At 49.6% G+C, this 24,252-nt stretch overlaps 1 protein-coding gene across 16 annotated transcripts in view; it reads right to left on the reverse strand.

The window, feature by feature from the left end:
* The window catches only part of PPARD (peroxisome proliferator activated receptor delta), an 85,716-nt gene that overhangs the window by 18,568 nt on the left and 42,896 nt on the right, over window positions 1-24,252 (reverse strand). For 10 of the 16 annotated variants that reach the window (XM_055264407.2, XM_055264408.2, XM_063632187.1 and 7 more), the window contains one exon: window positions 6-236. In XM_055264407.2, coding sequence (XP_055120382.1) covers window positions 6-135 — 130 coding nt within the window. In that variant the 5' untranslated portion in view covers window positions 136-236. Of the gene's footprint in view, window positions 1-5; window positions 237-860; window positions 1,005-19,294; window positions 19,424-24,252 lie in introns of those variants that run through there. The other 6 variants (XM_063632177.1, XM_063632186.1, XM_063632181.1 and 3 more) reach the window with 2 other exon arrangements.

Genomic DNA, 24,252 nt, shown 5'->3' on the forward strand with positions numbered 1-24,252 from the left:
CTCACCTGTGTAGCTGCTGGAAGGAAGTGCATGCTGTGGTCCCCCATTGAGCTCTGGGTCTCCTTCTGCCTCTGCCACTTCCTCTTTCTCCTCCTCTTCCCGGACCTCAGGGGCTTCCTCCTGTGGCTGCTCCATGGCTGATCTCCCCTCGGTGCCACACCTGCAGGCCCAGTCATAGCTCTGGCATCGTCTGGGTCTGAACGCAGATGGACCTCTACAGGGCGGTTCCCATCAGCCTGGGCAGAGGAGACAACAGGAAGAGGTCAGGGGAGGCAGTGACAAGGAAGAGGATGGTGCGAGTGGGGCACGCTTGGGGGCTGCTGTCATGGAAGGGGTTCTTCTGTTCCTGCTCCTTCCCCAGTTTCTGCAGTGGTATACCGTGGTCTCTGCTCCTTGTATCACAAGTCACCCGCCCTATCACCCTTCCCACCTGGCTCTTGTAGTGGGTTTGTGGGGTTCGGAGCAGGCTCCATAAACCAGAGAGGTGACACACCACTGTGCCACCCTTCCCTGCCTCCTCTGCTGCCTCCTGTTCTCAGTCTCCAGGAAGCACATTGGAATGACTTGAGGGGCTTTTCCCAACTCTCCAGCCCACCTGGAGATCCAGATATGCATCACTCCTCCCATCCCCGACCCTGTCCCTACCAGCACTCAGGCCCAAGAATCACGGCTCTCCTGTGCTACTGTTACTGAAGGGGTGAGTCCCATCCTTTCAGTGGTTGGGTGTGGAAAAAAGACATAAAGCCCTGCTGTTCTTGGCTCATGTTGACAGCAGATCTGCAACCATGGCCTCAATAGCAGAGACATCATACAAAGGAAGATGTGCTCCGTCCTGGAGTCTCTCCAAGGTGACAACTTACTGAGTGGTGACGCCATGTCCACATCACCCAGGAGGAGACAGTTTCAACCCTTAGCAAGTAAAACATTATCCACAAATGCCACAGTCAGAGATGATAAGATCATGAGGTACTGTGGAGAGTCTCCCAGCAGGGAAATGTCTGCACCAGACCTTGTGGAAGGATCAGGAGAAGAAAAGATTTGCTTTAAGAAGATGCTAAGCATCTGTGGGACCCCACCTCTTGCATATTTTACTGACAGCTCAAACTCAATCTATCCAAACAGAACCCATCATTTTCCCCAAACCCATTCGTCCTCTAGTAATCTTTACTTTAGTGACTCACCTGCCTGTCTCCCCACTAATCAGAGCCAGAACCTGGAGTGATCTGAGACTCCTTCTGCTCTCTCTCCCTGCTCTAGACCTGCCAACTCGGCTGTACACTGTAGTCACTGGGGAGTTTTTAAAAGGACAGATGCCTGGTCCCATCCCCAGAGATTCTCCTTTGATTGGTTTGGGGAGCAGCTTGGACATTGGGTTTCTTATTTTTTAATTGTCCTGGTGATTGTAATGTGCAGCCAAGTTTGAGAACCACCACCAGCTTCACAGCAAAGCAACTTCCAACAGGTAGTAAATCATTCCCTCTCAAAACATCTTAAGGCTACACATTCATTTCCACCAGGCCTTCCCTTGCTTGGACTTAACAACAACCTCGGGGCCTACTTGAGGGTGGAGGCTGGGAGGAGGAGAGGAGCCGAAAAAATAACTATCGGGTACTAGTCTTAGTACCTGGGTGATGAAATAATCTGTATAACAAACCCCTGTGACACAAGTTCCCCCATATAACAAACTTGCATCTGTACCCTGAACCTAAAACACCACCACAAAACTCTTAGCTGTTTTCTGGTGGTTTTTGTTGTTGTTGTTGTTGTTGTTTGAGACAGTCGCACTCTGTCGCCTAGGCTGGAGTGCAGTGGCACAGTCACGGCTCACTGCAGCCTTTATCTCCCGTGCTCAAGCGATCCTCCCACCTCAGCCACCCAAGTAGCTGGGACCACAGGCGTGCACTACCACATCAGCTAATTTCTGTATTTGTTTTTTAGGGATGGGGTTTTGCTATGTTGCCCTGGCTGGTTTTGGATTCCTGGGCTCAAGCAATCTGCCCACCTTGGCCTACCAAGGTGTTGGAATTACAGGCATGAGCCACTGTGCCTGGCTTAAAAATGATTTAAATTATAATAAAATAAGAAGGCAAAACTTAATAATGTGGAAGATGAGAGGGAGTGATCAACATTCAATCAGCTCAAGTACCTTTACTTCTCAAAAGATGTCTCAAGATGCCGATGTATAATTTCCAAATTATTACAGTAGAGTGGGAAAACCTGGAAAAGGTCATGTAAACCTCTAGCTTTGTGACTGAGGAAGCCTCACAGACAGGAGCAGGCCACAGAGACACAACTAAATGAATGTGGGATCCTGGACCAGATCCCCGAAGCAGAAAGAGGGCAGTGGCAGAAAAAGTGGTAAGGTCTGAACAACACACTGACTTTGGTTAATAGTATTGTACCAGTGTTCCTTTATGTAAGATTTAATGTGCGCTGGGTGAAGGGTATGCGGGGACTCTGTATGATCTCTGCAACTTACTTTGTAACACCAAACTTTTTTCAAAATAGAGTTAGAACGAAAAAACCTTTAAAAAATTTGGTTTTCCGGCTTCTCTTGAAAATTGGGCAGACCTGGCCCTTGGGCACCTGCATGCCTCTGGCACCCACCCCCAGAGCCGAGCAACGGCTGCCCACTCGCATGGTCTCCACTAGTGGCAGTTTCTCCCCTGCAGGCTCTTTACTCATTTACACTGCATTGTAGGGACTTGAGAGTTTGTTTAATATACATCAGTTCCTCAAGGATCTGTCCCTGACCACTCGCCCCTGGGTGTTAAACTTGGGAAGCACCAGACCCAGAGCACAGGAAATGTTCACAGGTGCTGTCCTGCTCACCCCGTGGCTTTCTCCAAGTGGCAGCTGGGGCAGTCACTCCTACTTCTCCCCAGCTCCATTCTCCTTCCTTCTGAGTCTCAGTCTTCTCTGGATCAGCAATCTGTGCCTACCTAAACACTCAGTTTCCCCAAGCTCTCTTGCAGCTACAGTGTTCATTGGCATAATTCTGACCAGCAATATGTGAACAGAAATCTACCAGGAGGAGCTTCTGAAAAAGCTATTATTTCCTAATAGAAAGTGACAAACTTCTGCCCTTCCCATCTTCCTGCGTGGAACAGGAATACTATGCCTAGAGGTGGAGCAGCTGCCTTTGGAGCAGCAGAAGACAGGGTAGGAGGGTGGGTGAAAAGTCCGAAGGCACCTGGCCACTGCGACCTCTCAAAGCTGCTGGATCCGCCCTGCAATACCGGCCTCCAGAATGCTTGTCAGGTGAAAAAATCAAACTTGTTTTACCAGGCACTGATTGCCGGATTTCTGTTGCATGCAACTGAACACAATCCTAATTTAAAATAGGAGACATAAAGACACTTAGCTCAAGAGTAGAGTAGGGTTCTGGGGTGGAAGTTGGCCACAATACTGGAAAAAGGACCCTGGCAATTACCAAGAGCAGTGTGTGACTGTAGCGGCATTAGTCAGCTTTAAAAAAAAAATTGCCATTATCCAAATAACAAGTACTAGAAACACCGATTCTTTATGCTCCATCAGATTGAAAGTCTGGAGATGGAGGAGGTAGGGGAGGGTGAGAAGGGGCCACAGGAGGCCTCAGAAGGGATGAGTCCCAAGAGAAGGAGCAGCACGGGTGACAAGGGTCAGACGGTGGGACTCCCGAGAGCCACGGCGCACTGGCGGCAGAGCCCAGGGTGAGTGGGATGAGGCAATGAGAACACACTCTGTTTTGGGACCCATGCGGCGTGGGTGTCAATGGACACAGGGAAATGCACACCAGGCTGTGGTGATGACAGCCAGGAAGAGGGGGACATAAAGATGTGGGGTCCCCGCTTAGCAGGCAGTAACAGAGGAGGAAAAGCTACAATACTGCCTGGTATATATAATCGACAACACAGCATCTGAGCCTCTGGTGACCCTGGGGAAGACCTGATAGAGCTCCCTGTCAGGATCAAATCCTGGAGGGAGGGGAGGGAGGTGACTGAGCTCCCACTATGCATTACGCTCCCACTCAAGCCTCTCCAGCCCCCATTAAGGACTTATAGGCCCCCCTTGCAGATGACAAAAGTGACAGGCCTGAGGATCCCAAGAGGGCGTCTCAGAGAACATGCTAGAGGACGAAGCAGAAAATGGCAGAGCTTCGGACACAGTGGGACTTGAACCCGGCCAGGCCCTGACAGCTGTGTGCACCGGGCCGTGTTACTCAGCAGAGCCTCAGCTCCCACTCCCACATATGAGCTGGTAGTGGGTAGTGGGTTTCTTTCACCAGAACCGGTAAAACTGTTCTCAGTTTCGGGAGGTGTAAGTGGTTGCCTCTTAGGCTCAGATGCAGATCTGGACTCTGGCTAGAATTTTGAATTTGGGACCAGGGTCTCTGGTTCCCATGCTGACATCTCTCCCTAGCCTGGAATTGTCTCTTCCAACTGTGGCCTCTTAAGGACACCAGCGAAGAGGGAGGGGAGCTGTAGCCTGGCTGTTCTAAAACCTACACATGTCCCTTGGGCTGCTCCTATTTAGATTGAACTGCTGTGCTGCAGCCCATGCCTGCATTTTGCCAGAAGCCTGCCATTTTCGTATGGCCTCACTGCTCCATCTACAGCTGAGGTCTGCCATTTACCCTGAGCCAAGGTTGCTCCCTATACACTGTTCTCAGCTTGCCCAGCCAGGAGCAACCTTGACCCCTAGGCTCTCTCCCCTGACCCACTGGACCTAGGCCCACTGTCTAGATTTTCTCAGGTAGCTGCCACCCCACCCACCACTATTCCTGCAATGAACCCTATTCTCCTCTTCCTTTCTTAAGTCCTGGCACTAAAGATAGCACAGCCTGGGCCAGGCATGGCTCATGCCTGTAATCCCAGCACTTTGAGAGGCCGAGGCAGGCAGATCACATGAGGCTAGGAGTTCAAGACCAGCCTGGGCAACATGGTGAAACCCCGACTCTACTAAAAATACAAAAATTAGATAGATGTGGTGGTGCACATTTGTAATCCCAGCTACTCGGAGGCTGAGGCACAAGAATCACTTGAACCCGGGGGCAGAGGTTTCAGTGAGCCAAGATCGCACTGCTGCACTCCAGCCTGAGGACAGATTGAGACCCTGTCTCAAAAACAAAAAAAGTCCGGGTGCAGTGGTTCATGCCTGTAATCCCAGCACTTTGGGGGGCCGAGGTGGGTGGATCACTTGAGTTCAGGTGTTCAAGACCAGCCTGGCCAACATGGTGAAACCCCAACTCTACTAAAAATACAAAAATTAGCTGGGCATGGTGGCGCACGCCTGTAATCCCAGCTACTTGGGTGGCTGAGGCACAAGAATCGCTTGAACCTGGGAGACGGAGGTTGCAGTGAGCCGAGATCGCACCACTGCACTCCAGCTTGGGTGACAGAGGAGACTCTCTCAAAACAACAACCGCCACCACAATACAGCCAGGCACTAAGTTTAATTTGCATGCCGGCAAAAAACCCTGGCTTTTTTTTTTTTTTTTTTTTCTGTTCTGGCTCCCAGTGTTGGCTATCTCCCCTTTCCACCCCCCAGCACTATGCCAGAGCCAGAAGCCCTCTGATCATGTCACAGCTTTGCCCCACTTAAGAGGCTGGAGCTTCAGACCCTCAGACAAGACAAGGGCCCTGAGCCAGAATGAGGGGGCACGAATGCAGCAATGTAGCCCCTCACCAAAAAGTAGTCCCTAGCAAAATAATTTCTTGCGTGGGGCATGGGGGAAGGGCGAGGGGGCTCACGCCTATAATCCCAGCACTTTGGGAGGCTGAGGCAGGCAGATCACCTGAGGTCATGAGTTCAAGACTAGCCTGGCCAACATAGCGAAACCCCAGGTTATCCGGGTGTGGTGGCATGTACCTGTAATCCCAGCTACTTGGGAGGCTGAGGCAAAAGAATCGCTTGAACTTGGGAGACAGAGGTTGCAGTGAGCCACAATCACACCACTGCACTCCAGCATGACAACAGAGCAAGACTCCGTCTCAAAAATTAAAAATAAAAGGATTTCTTACAAAACAAACCCCTGGACTACTCCAATTCTGATATATATATATGTGTGTACACACACACACACACACACACACACACAAGCCTGCAGTGCACATGCAGCCCCCATGCTCCCATTCCAATACCCACTGTCTGGCCCCAAGAAGAAACTCAGCCCTTCAGAGAGCTTAGGTGCAGGGAGGGGCACGACTCCATCCATTGCCCACTGGCAGGTGAATTTCATGGGCAGTGGTAGTTAGGAGCTTAACCCAAATGACCCAGAGCTCTAGTGAGATCTGGTCTGGGGCCAGAGCAACTAAGCCACCTGGGGCCCAGTCCTTCCCACCAAGTCCAGTTGTCTCCCTTCCCCGTCTCTGCTAGGAGTAGGGAGGGGCTCACTTTCAGGGCAGCCCTCTGTGCTCCTGGTCAGCTGGGCAATCCCCAAGTGCCTCATACTCCTCGTGGTGACTCAGGCGTTTCCCTGATGCCCACTGGCAGGCTGTACGGTGTGGGAACACTTCTGCCCTACCCAGGGGATGAGTGGGGACAGTCAGTGTGCCAGCGGCCTCCATGGGCTCCATCTGCCACATGGTACAGCCTGATGGACCTTCTTACTGTACCAGAGCCTAAGCTGGATCACCACCTCCATCACAATAGTACCAGCTTCCCTTCTCCAACGACTTATTACACATCATACTCTGTGTATATTGGCAAATGTAATCCTCACAACAACCCTAAGAGGCAGGTACTATTATCATCTCCATTTAACTGATGTGGAAATTATGGCACAGAGAGGCAAAATAATTGGCTCAAGGTCACACAGTAACTAGAGAAGCAGGATTTGAGTCAAGGCAGGTTGGCTCAAGTCTTAGCCACTCTACTGTGTGCCTCATATATGGTGCTGGGTAAGACTGGACCAGGAGCTGGCATGTCCTTGCCCAGCTGGGGCTCCTTAGTCTCAGTCTGGAGCCATCACCTCCGAATCCTCTGTCTGGCTGCTAGTCCCCAGCTGTTTCTGTCAAGAACACCTTGGTCAAAGCCCTTCTGGACATTACTGCCAGAAAATGACTCCTGTGGGCTGAAGACAGCCACAGGCTCTGGTCCCTGCCTCCCTCTCCAGGCCTATCCTCCTGCTCTGCCTGCCTATGTGCCTCATGATCCCGCATCACTCCCTGAGCATGGAGGCTTGAACTGGCATCTGCCTTGAATGCCGTCCCCTCCACTAGCTAAGACCTTCTCTCCTTCACAATCTGCCTGGACCTCCTCTTCCGGGAAGCTCTCCTGGACTAGCTCCATTCTGTTCCTTCTCACCACAACCCTGACCCAGGCCCTCCAGATCTGCAATCACTACACCAAACTGCAATGTCTGCTAACTGCTCTGGCCTCACCATGTTATCAGTTTCCCAGAGAATGCCCTGTATCTTACTGAGGTAGGTCCCAGCACCTGGCATGGTGCCTGGCATTTAGTGGGTCCTCAATATACATTTGCGGAATGAATAAATATACTAAAAACCTGAGCCTTAGCCACACTATTCTGAGTTGTAACACTTGCCACTGTATCAGTTTTCATATATTACTGCCATCGAGATGCAATACTCCAAAGAAGTGAATTCTACCGGCTTCAGTCAGGCCTGGGTTCACACCCTGGCTCATCCCTCCCACTCTATGACACTTGGGGATACTAAGACTGGGATACTACCACCTAACCTGAGAGGCGGCTGTGTGGAATAAATAACGATGCAGTAACTGCTTAACAGTGCCAGATAGATAGTAAGGGTCCTACAAATAAGGACCACAGTGGCTGCTGCTATTATTGTCACCTATGGCTTATGTTAAGGGATTGTACGGTGATATTCCAGTCCTAGAAATGTGCTAGCCTGCTGAAACCCAAGGGACCTCCACAGAGAGAACTTCCCAGTTCCCTGCCTCACCATCAATTGTGGGGAGAGAACCGGCAGGGAGCCCCCTACTCTGGGCACATGCTTCTTTTTTCAGGGAGAAGGGCCTAAACCTTCCTCCCCCTCTTGCCCCACATACAGGTGACCCAGTTGCTGTCATTTCCTTCCTCCCATACTGCAACGGAATAAGGGGCAGCCTGTGGATACAAGACAGAGGTTGCCCCGTCTCCGTGGCAGGTGCTTTTGGGATCAGAAGTGAGGGATGTCATGGGAGAATGGGTCTGGCTGATTCTCTCCCAACCTTTTTTATCAATCATTAATCCAAGTGCTGACCTAGTGACCTGGTTTTCTAGGCCAGCAACTCTGCCGTGTTCTCTGCTTACTATTCGCCAATCCAGGTCACCCCACCCTCTTAAGGACACAGGAGAAGCCCGGGTGGCCTTCTAGCTGGCCAGAGTCAGCCCAGAGAATCACCTGAGGCCAATCCCCAGGAGTGGCCTGGGGCTAGTTTTGTTCAGAGAGTGCTGGAACCAGAGAAAAGACAGCCAGGAGGCTACCCACGTATTTCACAATTCTTCCCATTGCCCCAAGAGGCAGCCCCTAGGAACAGCCTCCAGGGCTGGACAATGTCCTGGAGAAAAGACCAGAGACAGGAGGGTACTCTTCACCAGGGATGGGAAAGCTGCCACAGAAGGGGGCCTTAGGTGTGCCCACCCACCCACCTGCAGTAGGGAGAGAGAGGCACCCAGATCCCTGCATCAGCTCTCCACTGGGAGCACTAACGTGCTGACCGCCTCTGACCGCAGCCACTGAAGACTGCGAAAAATCTGTGGTTTTCACAAAGAGAAGCTCATCAATGTCAAAGCACATACATATGCATAAAAACAAAACTGAAAAGACATGGCCACAAATGTTAAGGGTACTTTTCTCTGAGGGGTGGAGCTGTAGGTGATTTCGATTTTCTTAATTATATTTTCCTATGTTATCCAGTTTCTTCACAGTGAGCGTGGGATACCTTCATAATCCGGGGTTGGTCGGGGGAAGGGGGAGACATTTTAAAAACCAAATAAAACGCTGAGAGATGCCAACGAGGTAAAGGCCTGCTCAGGTCCCAGAAGAGACCCAGATCTCTCCTACTGAAGCTTGAATGGGCCTGAGGCCCCTCACACTGCATGGAGAGGGCTTCCAGGGTAGGGTGGTTCTGCCGGCCAGCAGAGACACTCACCAGGGACCGAGCCAGAGACCTTCTCAGCTAAGACCACAGGAGCTATGGTTGTGGACACTGTCCCTGCCCCTCTGCCCTTCTGGTCCCTGCCAGCTGGTTTCATTCACTCGTTCAACAAATATTTGTCAAGTACCTACCACCATGTGCCAGGCTACATTAGCCAGCAATGACCAGGGCTATGAAGGACAAATGCCAAACAAGGTGCGGCACTCAGAACACATGAGTCAGGTGCGGGTGGCCAGGAGACGCTTTCCTGAGGACCTTACGTAGCCTCTGGCCCAGGCAGGCTGAGTGGGATTCCAGGGTGATGGGAACAGTGATGTCAAAAGGCCCAAAGAATGAGGACCTGGGCTGTCTGTGGGTAGAGAGAAGGGCTGTGGCTAGAGGTCACTCAGCGTCTTGAAAGGTAAGCTGAGGATGTGGGTATTTATTCTAGGAAGAGCAGAGAGCCAAGGGGGTTATGAAGAGGATGGGGAGGAACAGAGCTGCGTTTTCACAAAGACCTTTCAGGCTGCTGTGGAGAACAGACTGCAGATGATAACAGACTGAAGATGATTTCAGCCAGGCTCGGAGGAGCAATAGTTACAGCAAACCCGGCAAGGGAGTTGGCAGGAGGGGAAGGCCACCTCCTGGAGCCCTGCAAGGTCTGGGAAGCAGCTGCCTGTTGTGTTCCTGGGAAGACTCAGGCTAAGGAGTTGAGGGATGGGGCCCTGACTCAGAGCTGAGTACCTCTCTGGCTGCCCCCACCTGTGTCCTCACTGAGTAAAATGTCAGAATTAGATCATCTCCAAGGCCTGTTCCTGCTCTGCCCTCCTGGGCTCCAGCCTCCCAGAGGTCCTGGTCTCAGTGATTCCCGACTATGACACACACATACAAACACAGGTATCTGGGGAGCAGACGTGGCACTTGGCACTGCTTGGCATGAGGCCAATCAACACTAACAGCCACATTCCCAGGCTTGACAACTACACCCAAGCCCCTCACACATCTGACACAGAGTTCTTGTGACCAGGATGCCAACCACAGGTCAACAGTCCTGCTTTAGGGGCTCTGCGGTTACAATGTGGACACCACCATTATACCTTTTTCTTTTTTTTTTGTTTAAAGACAAGATCTCCTTGCCACCCAGGCTAGAGTGCAGTGGCACAATCATAGCTCACTGCAGCCTCGATTTCCTGGGATCAGGTGATTCTCCCACTTCAGCCTCCTGAGTAGCTGGGACCACAGGTGCGCACCACCATGCCCGGCAAATTTTTGTATTTTTTGTAGAGACGGGGTTTTGCCACGTTGCCCAGGCTGGTCTTGAACTCCTGGGCTCAGGTTATCTGCCTGCCTCAGCCTCCCAAAGTGCTGAGATTACAGGCGTGAGCCACCATGCCCAGCTACCTATTTCTTTTCAAACAATTAAGACTAGGACAGCCCTTTAAGGGCACCTGGCTAGCTGAGTTGGTAGAGCACGAGACTCTCAAGTTCCTGTAAGTGCTTTCAGGTACATCATACATCACTTAATCGACCCAGTGAGATGAGCGAAGGCAGAGCTATTTCATTTATCACTACACCCCCTACTCTGAGGGAAGCTCTGACTGGCTCCTGCTTGCTTGTGAATGCTCTGAGGGGACGAAGGCTGGTGGTAAGGAGAAGGGCAGCCACTGAGTGGGTGGCCAGCAGGCCCCATGAGAGGCAATGAAACTCTGATGGCCCAGGAGAAATGAGATGTACAATTGCAGTGGGGAGGCAGGAATAGGGATCTGCACGGCAGAGAGACTTCTCAACCTTCCCAGGGAGAGAGGAGACACAGAGAAATCCCACAGTTAAGCTGTGATTGGTCAGTCTGTCCAGGAGAACCCAGGGATCTCAAGTTCAAGTCTCACCTAAAAGCGTTCATGTTCTTTGACCCTATACTTCCCCTTATAGGAAAACACTGAGCTGTTCACTGCAATGTTATTTATAATAACAAAAAATCAGAAATGGCCCAATGCCCAATAATAGAGGAATGGTTAAATATATTAGGGCACACCCAGACAATTGAGTATTACCTAGTCATTAAACTCATGTTTCCACAGAATATTTAATAACTTAAGTGAAAAATACAATACAAATTTACATAAAGATCATGATTCCCATGAAAATGACTAGAACAGGAATAGAAGAAAGTTCCCCTGTATGAAGAGGGTGGTAGGTGATTTGGTTTTTTTTTTTTTTAAATGTCATTTTTTTTTTTTTTTTTTTTTGGGACACAGTCTTGCTCTGTCACTAGGCTGGGGTGCAGGCGTGGCCTTGGTTCACTGCAGCCTCCGCCTCCTAGGCTCAAGTGATCCTTCTACTTCAGCCTCCAGAGTAGCTGGGACTACAGATTCATGCCACCATGCCCAACTAATTTTTGTATTTTTAGTACAGATGGGTTTTCACCATGTTGGTCAGGCTGGTCTTGAACTGAACTCCTCCCGGATCACAAGTGATCCTCCCGCCTTGGCATCTCAAAGTGTTGGAATTACAGGCATGAGCCACTGCACCGGCCTTTGTTGTTTTTTTTTTTTTTTTGAGACAGAGTCTCACTTTGTCATCCAGGCTGGAGTACAGTGGCATAATCTCAGCTCAGTGCAAACTCTGCCTCCTGGTTTCAAGTGATTCTCCTGTCTCAGCCTCCGGAGTAGCTGGGATTACAGGCGCCTGCCACCACACCCAGCTAATTTTTGTATTTTTAGTAGAGATAGGGTTTCACCACGTTGGCCAGGCTAGTCTTGAACTCACCTCAAGTTATCCACCTACCTCAGCCTCCCAAAGTGCTGGGATTACAGGCATGAGCCACCACGCCCAGCCTTTTTTTTTTTTTTTGGACAGGGTCTCACTGTTGCCCAGGCTGGAGTGCAATTGCTCGAGCTCGGCTCACTGCAACTTCTGCCTCCTGGATTCAAGCAATTCTCCCACCTCAGACTCCCATAGCTGGGACTACAGACATGCGTCACCACGCCCGGCTAATTTTTATATTTTTTGGTAGAGTCAGGGTTTCACCATGTTGGCCAGGCTGATCTTGAACTCATGACCTCAAGTGATCCACCCGCCTTGGCCTCCCAAAGTGCTGGGATTACAGACGTAAGCCACCGCGCCTGGCCAATGTCACTGTACTTTGAAACTTTCGGTAACACTTATGATCTTCATTTTACTTGACCCACGATAGCATGTGAGAGTGATATGACAGCTCGATCCCTCCTCCTCTACGCCTTCTCTTCATTTGGCTTCCTCCCAGGTTTTCCTCTGATATCACTGGCTGCTCCGTATCAATCTACTTTGTTGGTCCCAGTTAGCAATTTTCTTCCTAATCTCTAAAGGTCTCTTTCATTCTCCATCTACGCTCCCTCTCTTTATGATCTTATGCCAGCTTGTGCCTTCCAATGCCTTCAGTATGCTGAGGATTCCCCAATTTATTTCTCCAGGCCAGCTTCTCTGACACCTCCACATGGATGTCCAATGGCAGCACAAGCCTAACACATCCAAAACCGAGCCCTTTACCTTCCCTCCATGGTCTCTCTCATCTCAGTAAATGAAAACTCCAACCTTCCAGTTAGAGTCAAGGAATCTTGCTGGCTTTGCCTTTAATAAATATACAGAATCTAATTACTTCTCACCACCTCTACTGCTATGACCCTGGTCCCAGCCAACACCATCTCTTGCCTGGATTACTGTAACAGCCTCCTAACTGGCTTTTTGGTTTCTGCCTCCCACCTCACCACCCACTGTCTGTACAGGAGTCAGTGATCCTTCTAAAATACAATTCAGATTCTGTCCCTCCTGTGATCAAATCCTTCCTGGAGCTTCCTACCTCAGAGAAAAAGCCCGTCTTAATACCTGCCAGCAAGTCCTTCTGGAACTGGTACCCCTGCCTGCTCCACTCCTTCTGGTGTATTAAGTACCAGGCACACGGCCTCCTGCTGGTCTCGACAAAGCGGGCATATCCTGCCTTCGGTGGGCCTTTGCGGCTGCTGTTCTCTCTGGCTAAAGTTCTTCCCCCTCGCCAGTTACCCATCTCCACAGCTCACTGCCTCACCTCCTTCAGGTCCTTTCTCAAATGTGGCCATCTCAGTGAGGCCTTCCCTGGCTTCCCTATTTCAAATCTGCGCGGTCCACCCTCAGGTACTTCCATCTCCCTTCCCTGCTTCAACTTTCTCCATTCGTCTTATGGCTATCTGGCAGAGTGTATATATATTTCCTTATTTGTTTAGTGCTTGTCTCTTCCCAAAGAATATAAGCCCCATGAGGCAGAGATTTTTGTCTGTTGTTAGATTCACATAATCCTCAAGTATCAGAGGAGCAACTGGCATAATTGGAAAAAGATGTCTGTTCACCACGCAACTTGAAGCAGTCCTGTAGAGATCATTGCTCCTCAGGCTTCAGTTTTCCAGGGGTATCTGACCCTACTTTCCAGACCACTCCAGACCATTCCAGACCCTTCAAAGGAGGAGCTCATCAAGATGAGCATAAATTGGTAGAAATGTGGTGGAGGGCAAATCTAGAAGCCTGAGGGGCCTAGCAGTGTCTGGCTAGTTCTTTTGCTAATCTGCCAAGTGACGTTGGGGTTGGTGGTTCTGTGGTGGTGGTGGTTGGGGTGGGGGTCTTCATTTTTCCCATGGGGAGGCGGCACTGGTGCTTCTTCCTCCCTTAAACTCTACAATCCTCTTGCTGAGCAGATCCCAAGGCTACTATTACTCAATGGAGGGAGGCCTCCCTGACTCAGAGTCCTAGGTCAGACCCAGGGTGGGGGTGGGGAGGTGCTGACAAATCCTTGGGTGCCTTTAAAACGTTTATATTTTCAGGGAGAAAGATAAGACCAGTCAGTACCTGCACCTACTCACAGGACAGGCTGTGCACGAGGGAAGAGTGAAGGGCAGCTGAGTCCTGAGGAGGAAATTGCCTCTGAGGCCTCAGGGAAGGTTCAAGGTCAAGGACAGCTGGGTCTTCAAGATAATCTGAAAAGTACACTATGCTAATTATAGAAAATACTGCTGGGCACAGCAGCTGGGCAGGGAGGTTGAGATGGGAGGATTGCTTGAGCCCAGGAGTTCCAGACCAGCCTCGGCAACACAGCAAGACCCTGTCTCATTTTTTTCTCTTTATTGAGACAGAGTCTCACTCTGTTGCCCAGGTTGGAGTGCAATGGTGCAATCTCTGCTCACTGCAACCTCTGCCTCCTGGGTTCAAGCGATTCTCCTGCCTCAGTCTCCTGAGTAGCTGGGACTACAGGCGCATGCTACCACGCCCAGCTAATTTTTTGTATTTTTAGTAGAGACGGCATTTCACCACGTTAGCCAGGATGGTCTCTATCTCCAGACCTCATGATCCACCCGCCTCGGCCTCCCAAAGTGCTGGGTTTATAGGCATGAGCCACCACGCCCGGCCTTTTTTTTTTTTTTTTCTTTTTTTAATAAAAACAATTTAAAGAAGAAGAAATAGGGCTGGGCACGGTGGCTCACGCCTGTAATCCCAGCACTTTGGGAGGCCGAGGTGGATGGATCACGAGGTCAAGAGATCGAGATCATCCTGGCTAACATGGTGAAACCCTGTCTCTACTAAAAATACAAAAAATTAGCCGGGCGTGGTGGCAGACGCCTTTAGTCCCAGCTACTCGGGAGGCTGAGGCAGGAGAATGGCATGAACCTGGGAGGTGGAGCTTGCAGTGAGCCAAGATCGTGCCACTGCACTCTAGCCTGGGCAACAGAGCGAGACTCCATCTCAAAACAAAACAAAACAAAACAAAACAAAACAAAACAAAACAAAAAAACAAAACGAAGAAGAAGAAGAAATAAAATACTTTAGAGTTTCAAAGAAGAAAATAAAGATTGAGGGGAAGGGTGTTCTAGGTAGGGGAAATGTAGGATCCTAGACCCAGGAGAGGAAGATGGAGAAAGAAACAAGGAGACAGAGAGGCAGGGAATGGAAAAGGCCGGGGAAGCAGGTCATACCAAATGCATGCAGAAGACCTTCTACAACTCTTCTTCCATGGAGACTACCCAGCTTCTGTGTGAATCAAACAGTGCATAGCACCTCTGTGTGCCAGGCATTATTCTAAGCTGCTTTCATGGAGTAACTCCCTTAGGTTTTACAAGTGGACTATAAGGCAGGTACCCATTATCCCCATTTACAGATGAGAAAATTGGAGCATGGAAGAGTGAGGTAACTTCCAAGACTCTGGGAGCCAGGAGCCAGTAAGCCATCAGAGCAGGAGCTCTTAACCACTCTACTGTACTGCCTCTCGCTACCATTTCTGAACTCTAATGCTAAAAAGGTGTTCTGTATCCTGACCAATTAGACCCTCCCTTCAACTAACTGTCATTCCTGGTCCTGTCCTGCCTGGCCCTGGTCACCAAGTCTTGGCCTGCACCTTTTCCTCCCCAAACCCTTCTTCTCTAGGTGAAACCTCTGTCACTGCAGCATTTGTCATTTGACAGGTTCCCAAACCCTCTTCCTTAGTTCATCATGTCCTCTTGATGTGTGGCTCCTAACACTCCCAGGAAGTAAGATGAAGTTAAAGTGTTGAAATGACATGTCCCACTGCCTACAGTCCACTACGACTCCCGGGCAGACCAGTCGTCACTGCCTGGACATCAAGTCAGGCCTTCCTGTGCTTATGGAAATAGAAGGGGGCCCCTTTACATCCACCCCTTCCAAAGTTTATCCTGTTGCTCCTGACCTGTCGTTAGACCTCTTTGAGGGTTTTCTAAGCCCAATTCTGTTCTCTAAAGCGCAAACAATCCCTCGTCTCATATCATCTGTAAACCTGAAGAGCGTGTCTTCTACCTCTTCTCCTAAGTCAATCAGGGGCTTTCCTTAAGCACTCATCTGTCTATGAACCTTCGGATAAGGCAGTTCAATGCATCTGAAATCCAATGCCTGGCATCCCCCTCTCTGTCCCAAGGTGCGAAGATAGCGAGTGGGCTACAGTGGAGAGAGCATTAGTGCTGAGTTATATGACAGGTACACCCCAGCTCTGTCTTTACTATGCTGTGTACCTCTGGGCAACCTGCTACCCTCTCTGTGGCTCAGGCTTTCTATCTGTGAGATGGGACTAATGACCATGTGCCTTCTTTAATGGCAGTGGCAATGCTGAGATGAGGGAGCAAATGTAAAAGACATTTGTATTATACACACCAAAATGTTACCTCTTATGGGTCATTTCAATTTTTTTTATTGCTTATCTGATTTTTTTTTTGGCAGGGGGGCGGGGAGACAGGGTCTCACTCTGTCACGCAGGTTGGAGTACAGTGGCGTGATCTCGGCTCACTGGAACCTCCACCTCCTGGGTTCAAGTGATTCTCCCACCTCAGCCTCCCAGGTAACTGAGACTACAGGTGCACACCACCACGCCCAGCTAATTTTTGTATTTTTAGTAGAGATGGGGTTTCACCATGTTGGCCAGGCTGGTTTCGAACTCCTGACCTCAAGTGATCTGCCTGCCTTGGCCTCCCAAAGTGCTGAGATTACAGACATGAGTCACCATGCCCAGCTGCTTATCTGATTTTTCTACATTTTCTAAAATGAACATGTGCTGTGTCTAGTAAGCAAGTTTTTTTAAAAAAGGTTTTACAAGCAGATATAAATGACTGTAGAGAATAAGATGAAGCAGAAAAAGCTGAAGACGACTACCTCAAGATCCATGTCATGGAATTCTCTGCAGATGCCCAAGAGCAGCAGGTGGCACAGACATGGTGCCATGGCAGGATGGCCGTGACAAACAGCCGAAGAAAACAGTGAGTGGCCCAGCTGCGCATCCGCGACACACTCGTTTTGTTTGAGACACTGATGCAGAGCTACACACACTTGCCCCACACCCTAAACTACTGGGAGGGGAAACCAGTCTAAGAAGAGGAGGGAAGGGAGAATGAGGGGGACGGGTGGGAAGATAAATACCTTTATTCATGTTTGTAGTTTAAATTGTTTTTAAAACGAGCATCAACATCTTTTGTAATAAAGTGGAGTAGAATAGTCAGGAGTCTTGTAAATGGATCTCACTCGAGTAAAGGCAGCCCAGGAGCTGCAGGCATACTGACACCAGTAAAGAAGCAAAGCTCTCCTGCTGCTCAATCTCACAGAAATGTTTAGTCTTGTTCTCAGTTCTCCTGTGCCTTTCCAAGTGCATGCCTAGCTGGTTGCTTTCTAAGGTCCCATATAAGCACCCACTTAACAAATATTTGAGAAGCATGAAGTCCCCAAGAGAGGAAAGGAAGAACCAGAGTGAAAGGACAGGTAAAACAAGAGGTTTCAAGTCTCAGGGAGCCCAGAAAGACTTCTTAAGCATCAAAGCACCCTGGAGTTTCAGAAAATTGGCCCATGCTGTCACCTCCCAATTCTCACATAATTTTGACAGCAGCTTCTGGATTTCATATTATACCTTCATGAGAGCCCGCTCTCAGTAAGAACATGGGTCAAAAACTGCAATCTCACTCCTCAAGACTCAGAGCCAGGAGGAGGGGTGTGTGGGATAAGATAGGGAAATGCCAGAACCAGAGTGACTTATTGATGACACTTGGGAAATACATTCAGAGAGTGCAAGGTCTCACACGCCAGGTCATGTTAGGCTTCTAACCAGTCTGGATCTCGGCCCATCTAGCAGGAGAGAGAAGGGACTCTCTTGAAAGAGTCAGGTAAAGCACTGCCACTGTTCGCTGAGCGAGCATTACAAGCAGTGATGACCAGGAGTCTGTCTATAAACCCTGTTTCCTTCCGGGGCTCTCCCTCTCAAGGTGCTCCCTCCCTCTGCTCCTGCCCACTTGGCTGCCAGAGTCCTGGGGGTCTCTCCAAGATGCAGGGTCGAAGGTGACCATGAGCCAGGGGAATAAGAACTCCCCAGAGCTCCCCACAGGGCCCATACAGCACAGCCTATGCCTCACCAAGCCACTGGCCCTGGCCCCGAATTTGGCCCCCTTCCTGGAGACCTATGAGGGTGAATAGTGTGAAGAGAGGCAACAGGAACCTGAGAGGGCTGATCCTCAGGGTCTCTCAGTTTTATAGCAACAGGACAACATGATCTTGACAAGGAGCACCATTTCCTGCCTCAGCCGGAGCCAGTTTTTCCCAAAACAACTGCTCTGGGGAAGGACACCAGGGTAACATGAGGAGCAGACACTGGGTCTTTCTACTTACCAAGTGCTCAGGTGCTACTGGCCCTAGGGATGGCTGCTAACTGGAAGATGACAGGTTGGTGGGCTGCTGGTGGGTCACCAGAGCAGAAGGTCACTAAGAGCCATTCTAGAGTGCTCCAGAGTCGCTGTCACAGCCCTCCTTTCTCGCTGCCTCCTCAAGAACCTCCACCCAAATCCTGGGGCGTCCCGAGCACGTAGGCGGTGTCTCCCCACCCACAATGACCTGCTTGGCAAGGCTTGGCACACCTTTCCCCCATTAATGCTTCCTGTTTCCCTCTCTCCCCCCAGGAACCCAGGCAGCCTGAGGCAATACCTTCCTTCATGCATCTGGACTGCCCTTGGAATTCCTGGGCCAATCTGGGGATCCCAGGCATCAACCCTAAAGTGGGCCAGTGCCAGGTATGTGCAGCCTGTACTTCCCAGTCTGGGCAGGCGGAGGCTGGAACGGTGCCAGCAGCTCACCTTTGCAGCACAGCATGGAAGCATTTATTTCAAGGGTGGCTGGGGAGTGACCAACAGCCTGCCTCCCAGCTTGCAGGACAGCCTGCCACATGCAGGGGAGGAACCAGTTTGCTTTGGGCAAACTGCTTTACTTCTCTGAGCCACCCACCCTTGAAATAAATACTTCCGTCCTGCGTTACAGAGGAGAGCTGCTGGTGCCGTTCCAGCCTCCGCCTGCCTGGACCGGGAAGTATAGGCTGCATATACCTGGCGCTGGCACTGGCCCATGTTAGGGTTGGTGCCTGGGTTCCCCAAATTGGCCCAGGAATTCCAAGGGCAGTCCAGATGGATGAAGGAAGGCACCTCTCTCTTCCCTCTCACCTGTCAAGGCCTATAAGGCTTGGTGCTCTTCTGCTTGGTTCTGAGCCCTACATCCGAGTGGTCAGTGCCACAATCATAACAACCAGCCACCTCACAAAGGAGGCAGCTTGGCATAAGGACAAGGGCAGGGCTTTGCCCCCAGACAAAAATGGGTTTGAATCCTAGCTCTGTCACTCACTAGCTGAGTAGCTTTGGGCAAACTGCTTCACTTCTCTGAGTGTCTATTTCCTTATACGTACAGTCTCACATAGCTCAGAAATGACTTGGCTATGGTCACAGGGAGAGATGGCTGTAGAGCTTGGTCCCAGGTCCTGGCATACCAGCTTCCAGAGCTTGTCTGACTATACGAGGATGTTTCTTAACTGCACCTACACGTGACAGAGAAAACAGTCATCTCTTTTCCTAAATGGCTGTCAGCAATTCCCAAAGTCAGGGAAAAGTTCCTTTTGAAGTTCACTGCCTTAATACAAAAGTAGCCTTCACAGATGCCAATTTAACTAGGTGAACCAAGTTAGCATCACCTTTACTAGGGCCAACTGGCACCACTGTGCCTCCTGATGTAAGCAACAGGAAGCACACCTCATCTATGTGGGTTCCCACCAACAACGTAAACCCGAAACTAATCACAAGGAAACAATCCAACAGATATGGAATGTGGACAATCTATGACACGTCAAGCAAATGCGCCAAACTGTTAGCAACTGGCGAATCTTGGTGAAGGAAATACAGGAATTCATTGTTTTATTCTTTTAACTTTACTCTAGTTTTAACCTTTAAGAGTAACTTTTAAATATTGAATATGTGTAGTATTACTCTTAAATCATTAAGTGATTTTTATTTGGTATTCATTTTGTGTTAATGCTCTCTTCCGCATTTTCTATTATCAGATGTCTGTATCAGGTAGAGATCATTTTTACATGTTAATGAAATACATACAATCATATCACAATATATTTGTCCATAATAACAATAAACTATGCATTTATTTTATTTTTATTATTTTAATTTTTGAGATGGGGTCTCACTCTGTCACCAAGACTGTCACCACCCGGAGTGGTGCTATCATAGCTCACTGCAGCCTCAAACTCCTGGGCTCCAGCGATCCTCCTGCCTCAGCCTCCTGAGTAACTGGGACTACAGGCACATGCCACCATGCTGGCTAACTTTTTTGATTTTTAATAGAGATAAAATCTTTCTCTGTTATCAGGCAGGTCTCAAACTCCTGAGCTCAAGCCATCCTCCTGCCTTGGCCTCTCAAAGTGCTGGGATTACAGGTGTGAGCCACTGTGCCCAACCAAACCACCAAATCACGCATTTAATGTTATATCTTTTTTTCTCTTCTTCTTTTCTTTTTTTTTTTTTTTTTTACAGAAACACCTCTGAAATTTTATCACAGAAAAAATAATTCCATTTATTATTATGACCACTCCTTATTTAAAAACTCATAAAGTGTTAGGAAAGATATAGAAAAACTTATGATTTTGGGAATTCCTGGGAATTTCTATTACTTGTTCCTCAATCCTGCAAGTTAATAACTGTTGGGAATTTGGAAGCACCAGCATCTTGATGGCCAGCCTTTGTTATGACCCCTGCTCCCACATGGCAACCTTCCACCTAGTAGCTCCAGCCAGAGAGCCCCACTCAAATAAAATATCATTTATGGGACTGTTTCAGGCACCATGTACAAAAGCACTGACCTAGACCCCTATGGGGAGAGATGACAAAAGGAGTAACACACAGCCTGCCCTTGAAGAGGTAAGTATACAAACTGTTTGATGGAGGCCACATAAGAGGTGGCCACTGTGGAGGAAGAAATATTCCAACTTGGGAGCAGCAGGGATGATTCTGGAGTAGGTGTAATGGCCCTTCTTCTAGCTGGGCCAGAAAACTAGAAAAGGCACTCCCAGGGAAGGCCAAGGTGAGTCAGGCAAGGCAGCTGAGAACACAGGGCGCATCTGGGAATGGTGAGCTGTCCGCTTTGGCTGGGGCACCCCACTCTCTGAAGGACAGATAAAGGGCCAGGACCTGGCTAGCCTTGAATTCCTAGTTACTAAGGTGTGTAGACTTAATTCTGAGGCCCCGGGTTCTGCCCTCTGGTTCCAATGACAGTAAGAGTGGAAGGGGCAAAGAAAGTCACCAGGCGCCTTCAGAAACGACACAGTGAGAGAGGGTGAGGGTCTGAAATCTCATGTCTCACCCTTTCAAAATGATACAGTTCCAGTATTTTCCCAGGCATAGCTCTTTGCACACTTTCTTGCTATTGCATTTTACTTCTTTATTTTGGGGAATGTGCTATTTATTTGCCTGCCTGATTTATAATTGGGGTGTAACATACTCATGGTTAGAGTATGCAATCTGCATTAATCTTAAGTATAATAAGCCCCATGAATTCCTACACTTATATACCACCATAAAACCATCACCCAGGCCGGGCTCGGTGGCTCACGCCTGTAATCCTAGCACTTTGGAAGGCCAAGGCGGGCGGATCACCTGGGGTCAGGAATTCAAGATCAGCCTGGCCAACATGGTGAAACCCCGTCTCTACTAAAAATACAAAAATTAGCCAGGCACGGTGGCAGGCGCCTGTCGTCCCAGCTACTTGAGAGGCTGAGGCAGGAGAATCGCTTGAAGCCAGGAGGTGGAGGTTGCAGTGAGCCAAGATAGCGCTGTTGCACTCCAGCCTGGGGCACAAGAGCAAGACTCCGTCACAAAATAACAAAACAAACAAACAAAAAACAAACCAAAAAAACCCATCACCCAGGTCAAGACAGTAAACATTTCCAGCACCCTACAAGGTTCTTTGTGCCCCTGACCAGCTAATCCCCACAATAAGTAACTACTCTGCTTTTTTTGAGACAGGGTCTTGCTCTGTTGTCCAGGCCAAGCTGGAATGCAGTGGTGGCCTGATCACGGCCCACTGCAGCCTCAGCCTCCTAGCCTCAAGCTATCCTCCCATCTCACCCTCCCAAAGTACTGGGATTACAGGTGTGTCACTGTGCCCGGCTGTAACCACTCTTCTGACCTCCATCACCATCAGCTAGTTTTGCCTGCGGTTGTGCATCCAGTTTCTCTTGGTTGGAGTCAGAGCCCACAGAGGGCAGGCACTGAGAGGTTCCTGCTACCTTGTGGCCCTCTACAGTGCTGGGCACGCAGCAGGCATTTAGATGTCTGCTAAGTCAATGATTAGATCAGGGTGGTGGAAGCCTGTCCATGGACACCGACCCTCTGCCAAGTGTTTGCACCTTCTGCCTATGCTGCTCTCCTGCCTGAAATGCCCTCCTCCCCTTTTCCTTTGTCTCATTCCTACCTTCCTCTCTTTTTTTTGAGACAGAGTCTCACTCTGTCACCCAGGCTGGAGTGCAGTGGCGCAATCTCGGCTCACTGCAACCTCCGTATCCCAGGTTCAAGTGATCGTCCCACCTCAGCCTCCTGAGTAGTTGAGATTACACGTGTGTGCCACCACGCCCGGCTACTTTTTATCATTTTAATAGACATGGGGTTTTGCTATGTTGCCCAGGCTGGTCTCAAACTCCTGACCTCAAGTGATCTGCACACCTCAGCCTCCCAAAGTGCTGGGTACAGGTGTGAGCCACTGCACCCGGCCTCCCCTCTTTTTGAAAAAAAGGTTTGGCTCAAGTTCCATCCCCTTCCCGGAAGCTCTCCCCTTCCTGCCCCTGCAGCACGTGCTGCCCACCACACTCCTCTGCAGATGCTGCCTCGCATGTTCAGAGTGGATATGTATGCACATCTCCAGCCTGCTCCTCATCTATCTCAGTCTCTCAAAGGAAAGATCCTGTTTTAGTCTGCATTAAACGAGCCCCAACTCCTCTCACTTCCTCCTTGTTTGCAGAGTATCTTAAGCTGCAAAAAATTTCTTCTGGTCTGTCTTCCTCACAGGGCTAGAAGAATCACACTGGAAAACAGCTATGAAGAGGTTTTACAAGCCACAGTCCACCTAACATACATCATATGTGCAACAAAAAAGCTTTAAAAAAAAAAAAGAATGGCCGGGTGTGGTGGCTCACACCTGTAATCTCAGCACTTTGGGAGGCTGAGGTGGGCAGATCATTTGAGGTCAGGAGTTTGAAACCAGCCTGGCCAACATAGTGAAACCCCATCTCTACCCAAAATACAAAAATGAGCCGGGCATGGTGGTGGGTGCCTGTAATCCCAGCTACTTGGGAGGCTGAGGCAGGAGAATTGCTCGAGCCTGAGAGGTGGAGGTTGCAGTGAGCAGAGATGGTGCCATTCCACTCCAGCCTGGGAGACAGAGCAAGACTCCATCTCAAAGAAAAAAAAAAGAATGTATCTGTATATGCTGATATGGAAAGATTCCCAAGACATACTTAATAAAAAAAAAACTAGGTGTCAGAGCAATTTAGTGTGCTCCCCACTACCACGGTTAAGAGCAGGATGAGGATAAAAACACACGCACATGAGAGTGTGTATGGAAAAACCGTGGAAGGAACGATACCCAGGAAATCAATCACCTTCATCTTCACCCCTGGGGCTGGGGTGGGAGATCCTGAGTCCAGTCAGTCCCTTTCTGCCACACAACATTCTGATCTATGTGTTATTTTGTATTAATGAACATTTTAACATAAACTAAAATGAGGGGCTGAACTTATACCACCACCACAGTGCTCCCCAGCTTCCTAGAGTTCATCCTGAGGGTAAACCATGGGCAGCCTGCTGAAACCTGGGCTCAGGCCCCAGAAGCCATGCAGATGCTGCATGGGATCAGTCAGAAATTCAGCACAAGTCAAAGCAGAAAGAAGAAAACAGCCTGTGAGCTCACCGACAGCAACCCCTGGGGGCCTGGTAAAGAGCAACAACTGATGCAACTCTACCTTTTGCTTGGCAGCCAAAACCTGACAGCTCAGAGCCTAGGGACAAAGGGGGAATAAGGGGCCCAGGGCCCTCTGTGGGCCAACACTGCCCACCCTGTTGTGTGACCCAAACTGATCCAGGACTGGATCAATTTCCAGTTTATAAATTTGTCAGGAGGTGGGGGAAAGCAGGTTTCCCCCACCTCCTGACAAATATATAAACCAAGGTTGGGAGATGCAATCTAAGGGAAAGGGCAGAAGGAACAAAGACCTCCAGGGTGCTGCTAGTCTTCACAGCACTAAGGGTCCCACACAGCACAAGACAGGGCCTCCTGGGACCAGAAACCACCCTGTGCTGGAAATGGTAG

This window comes from Symphalangus syndactylus, chromosome 23 (genome assembly GCF_028878055.3).
Source record: "Symphalangus syndactylus isolate Jambi chromosome 23, NHGRI_mSymSyn1-v2.1_pri, whole genome shotgun sequence".
NCBI classification, from domain to species: domain Eukaryota; kingdom Metazoa; phylum Chordata; class Mammalia; order Primates; family Hylobatidae; genus Symphalangus; species Symphalangus syndactylus.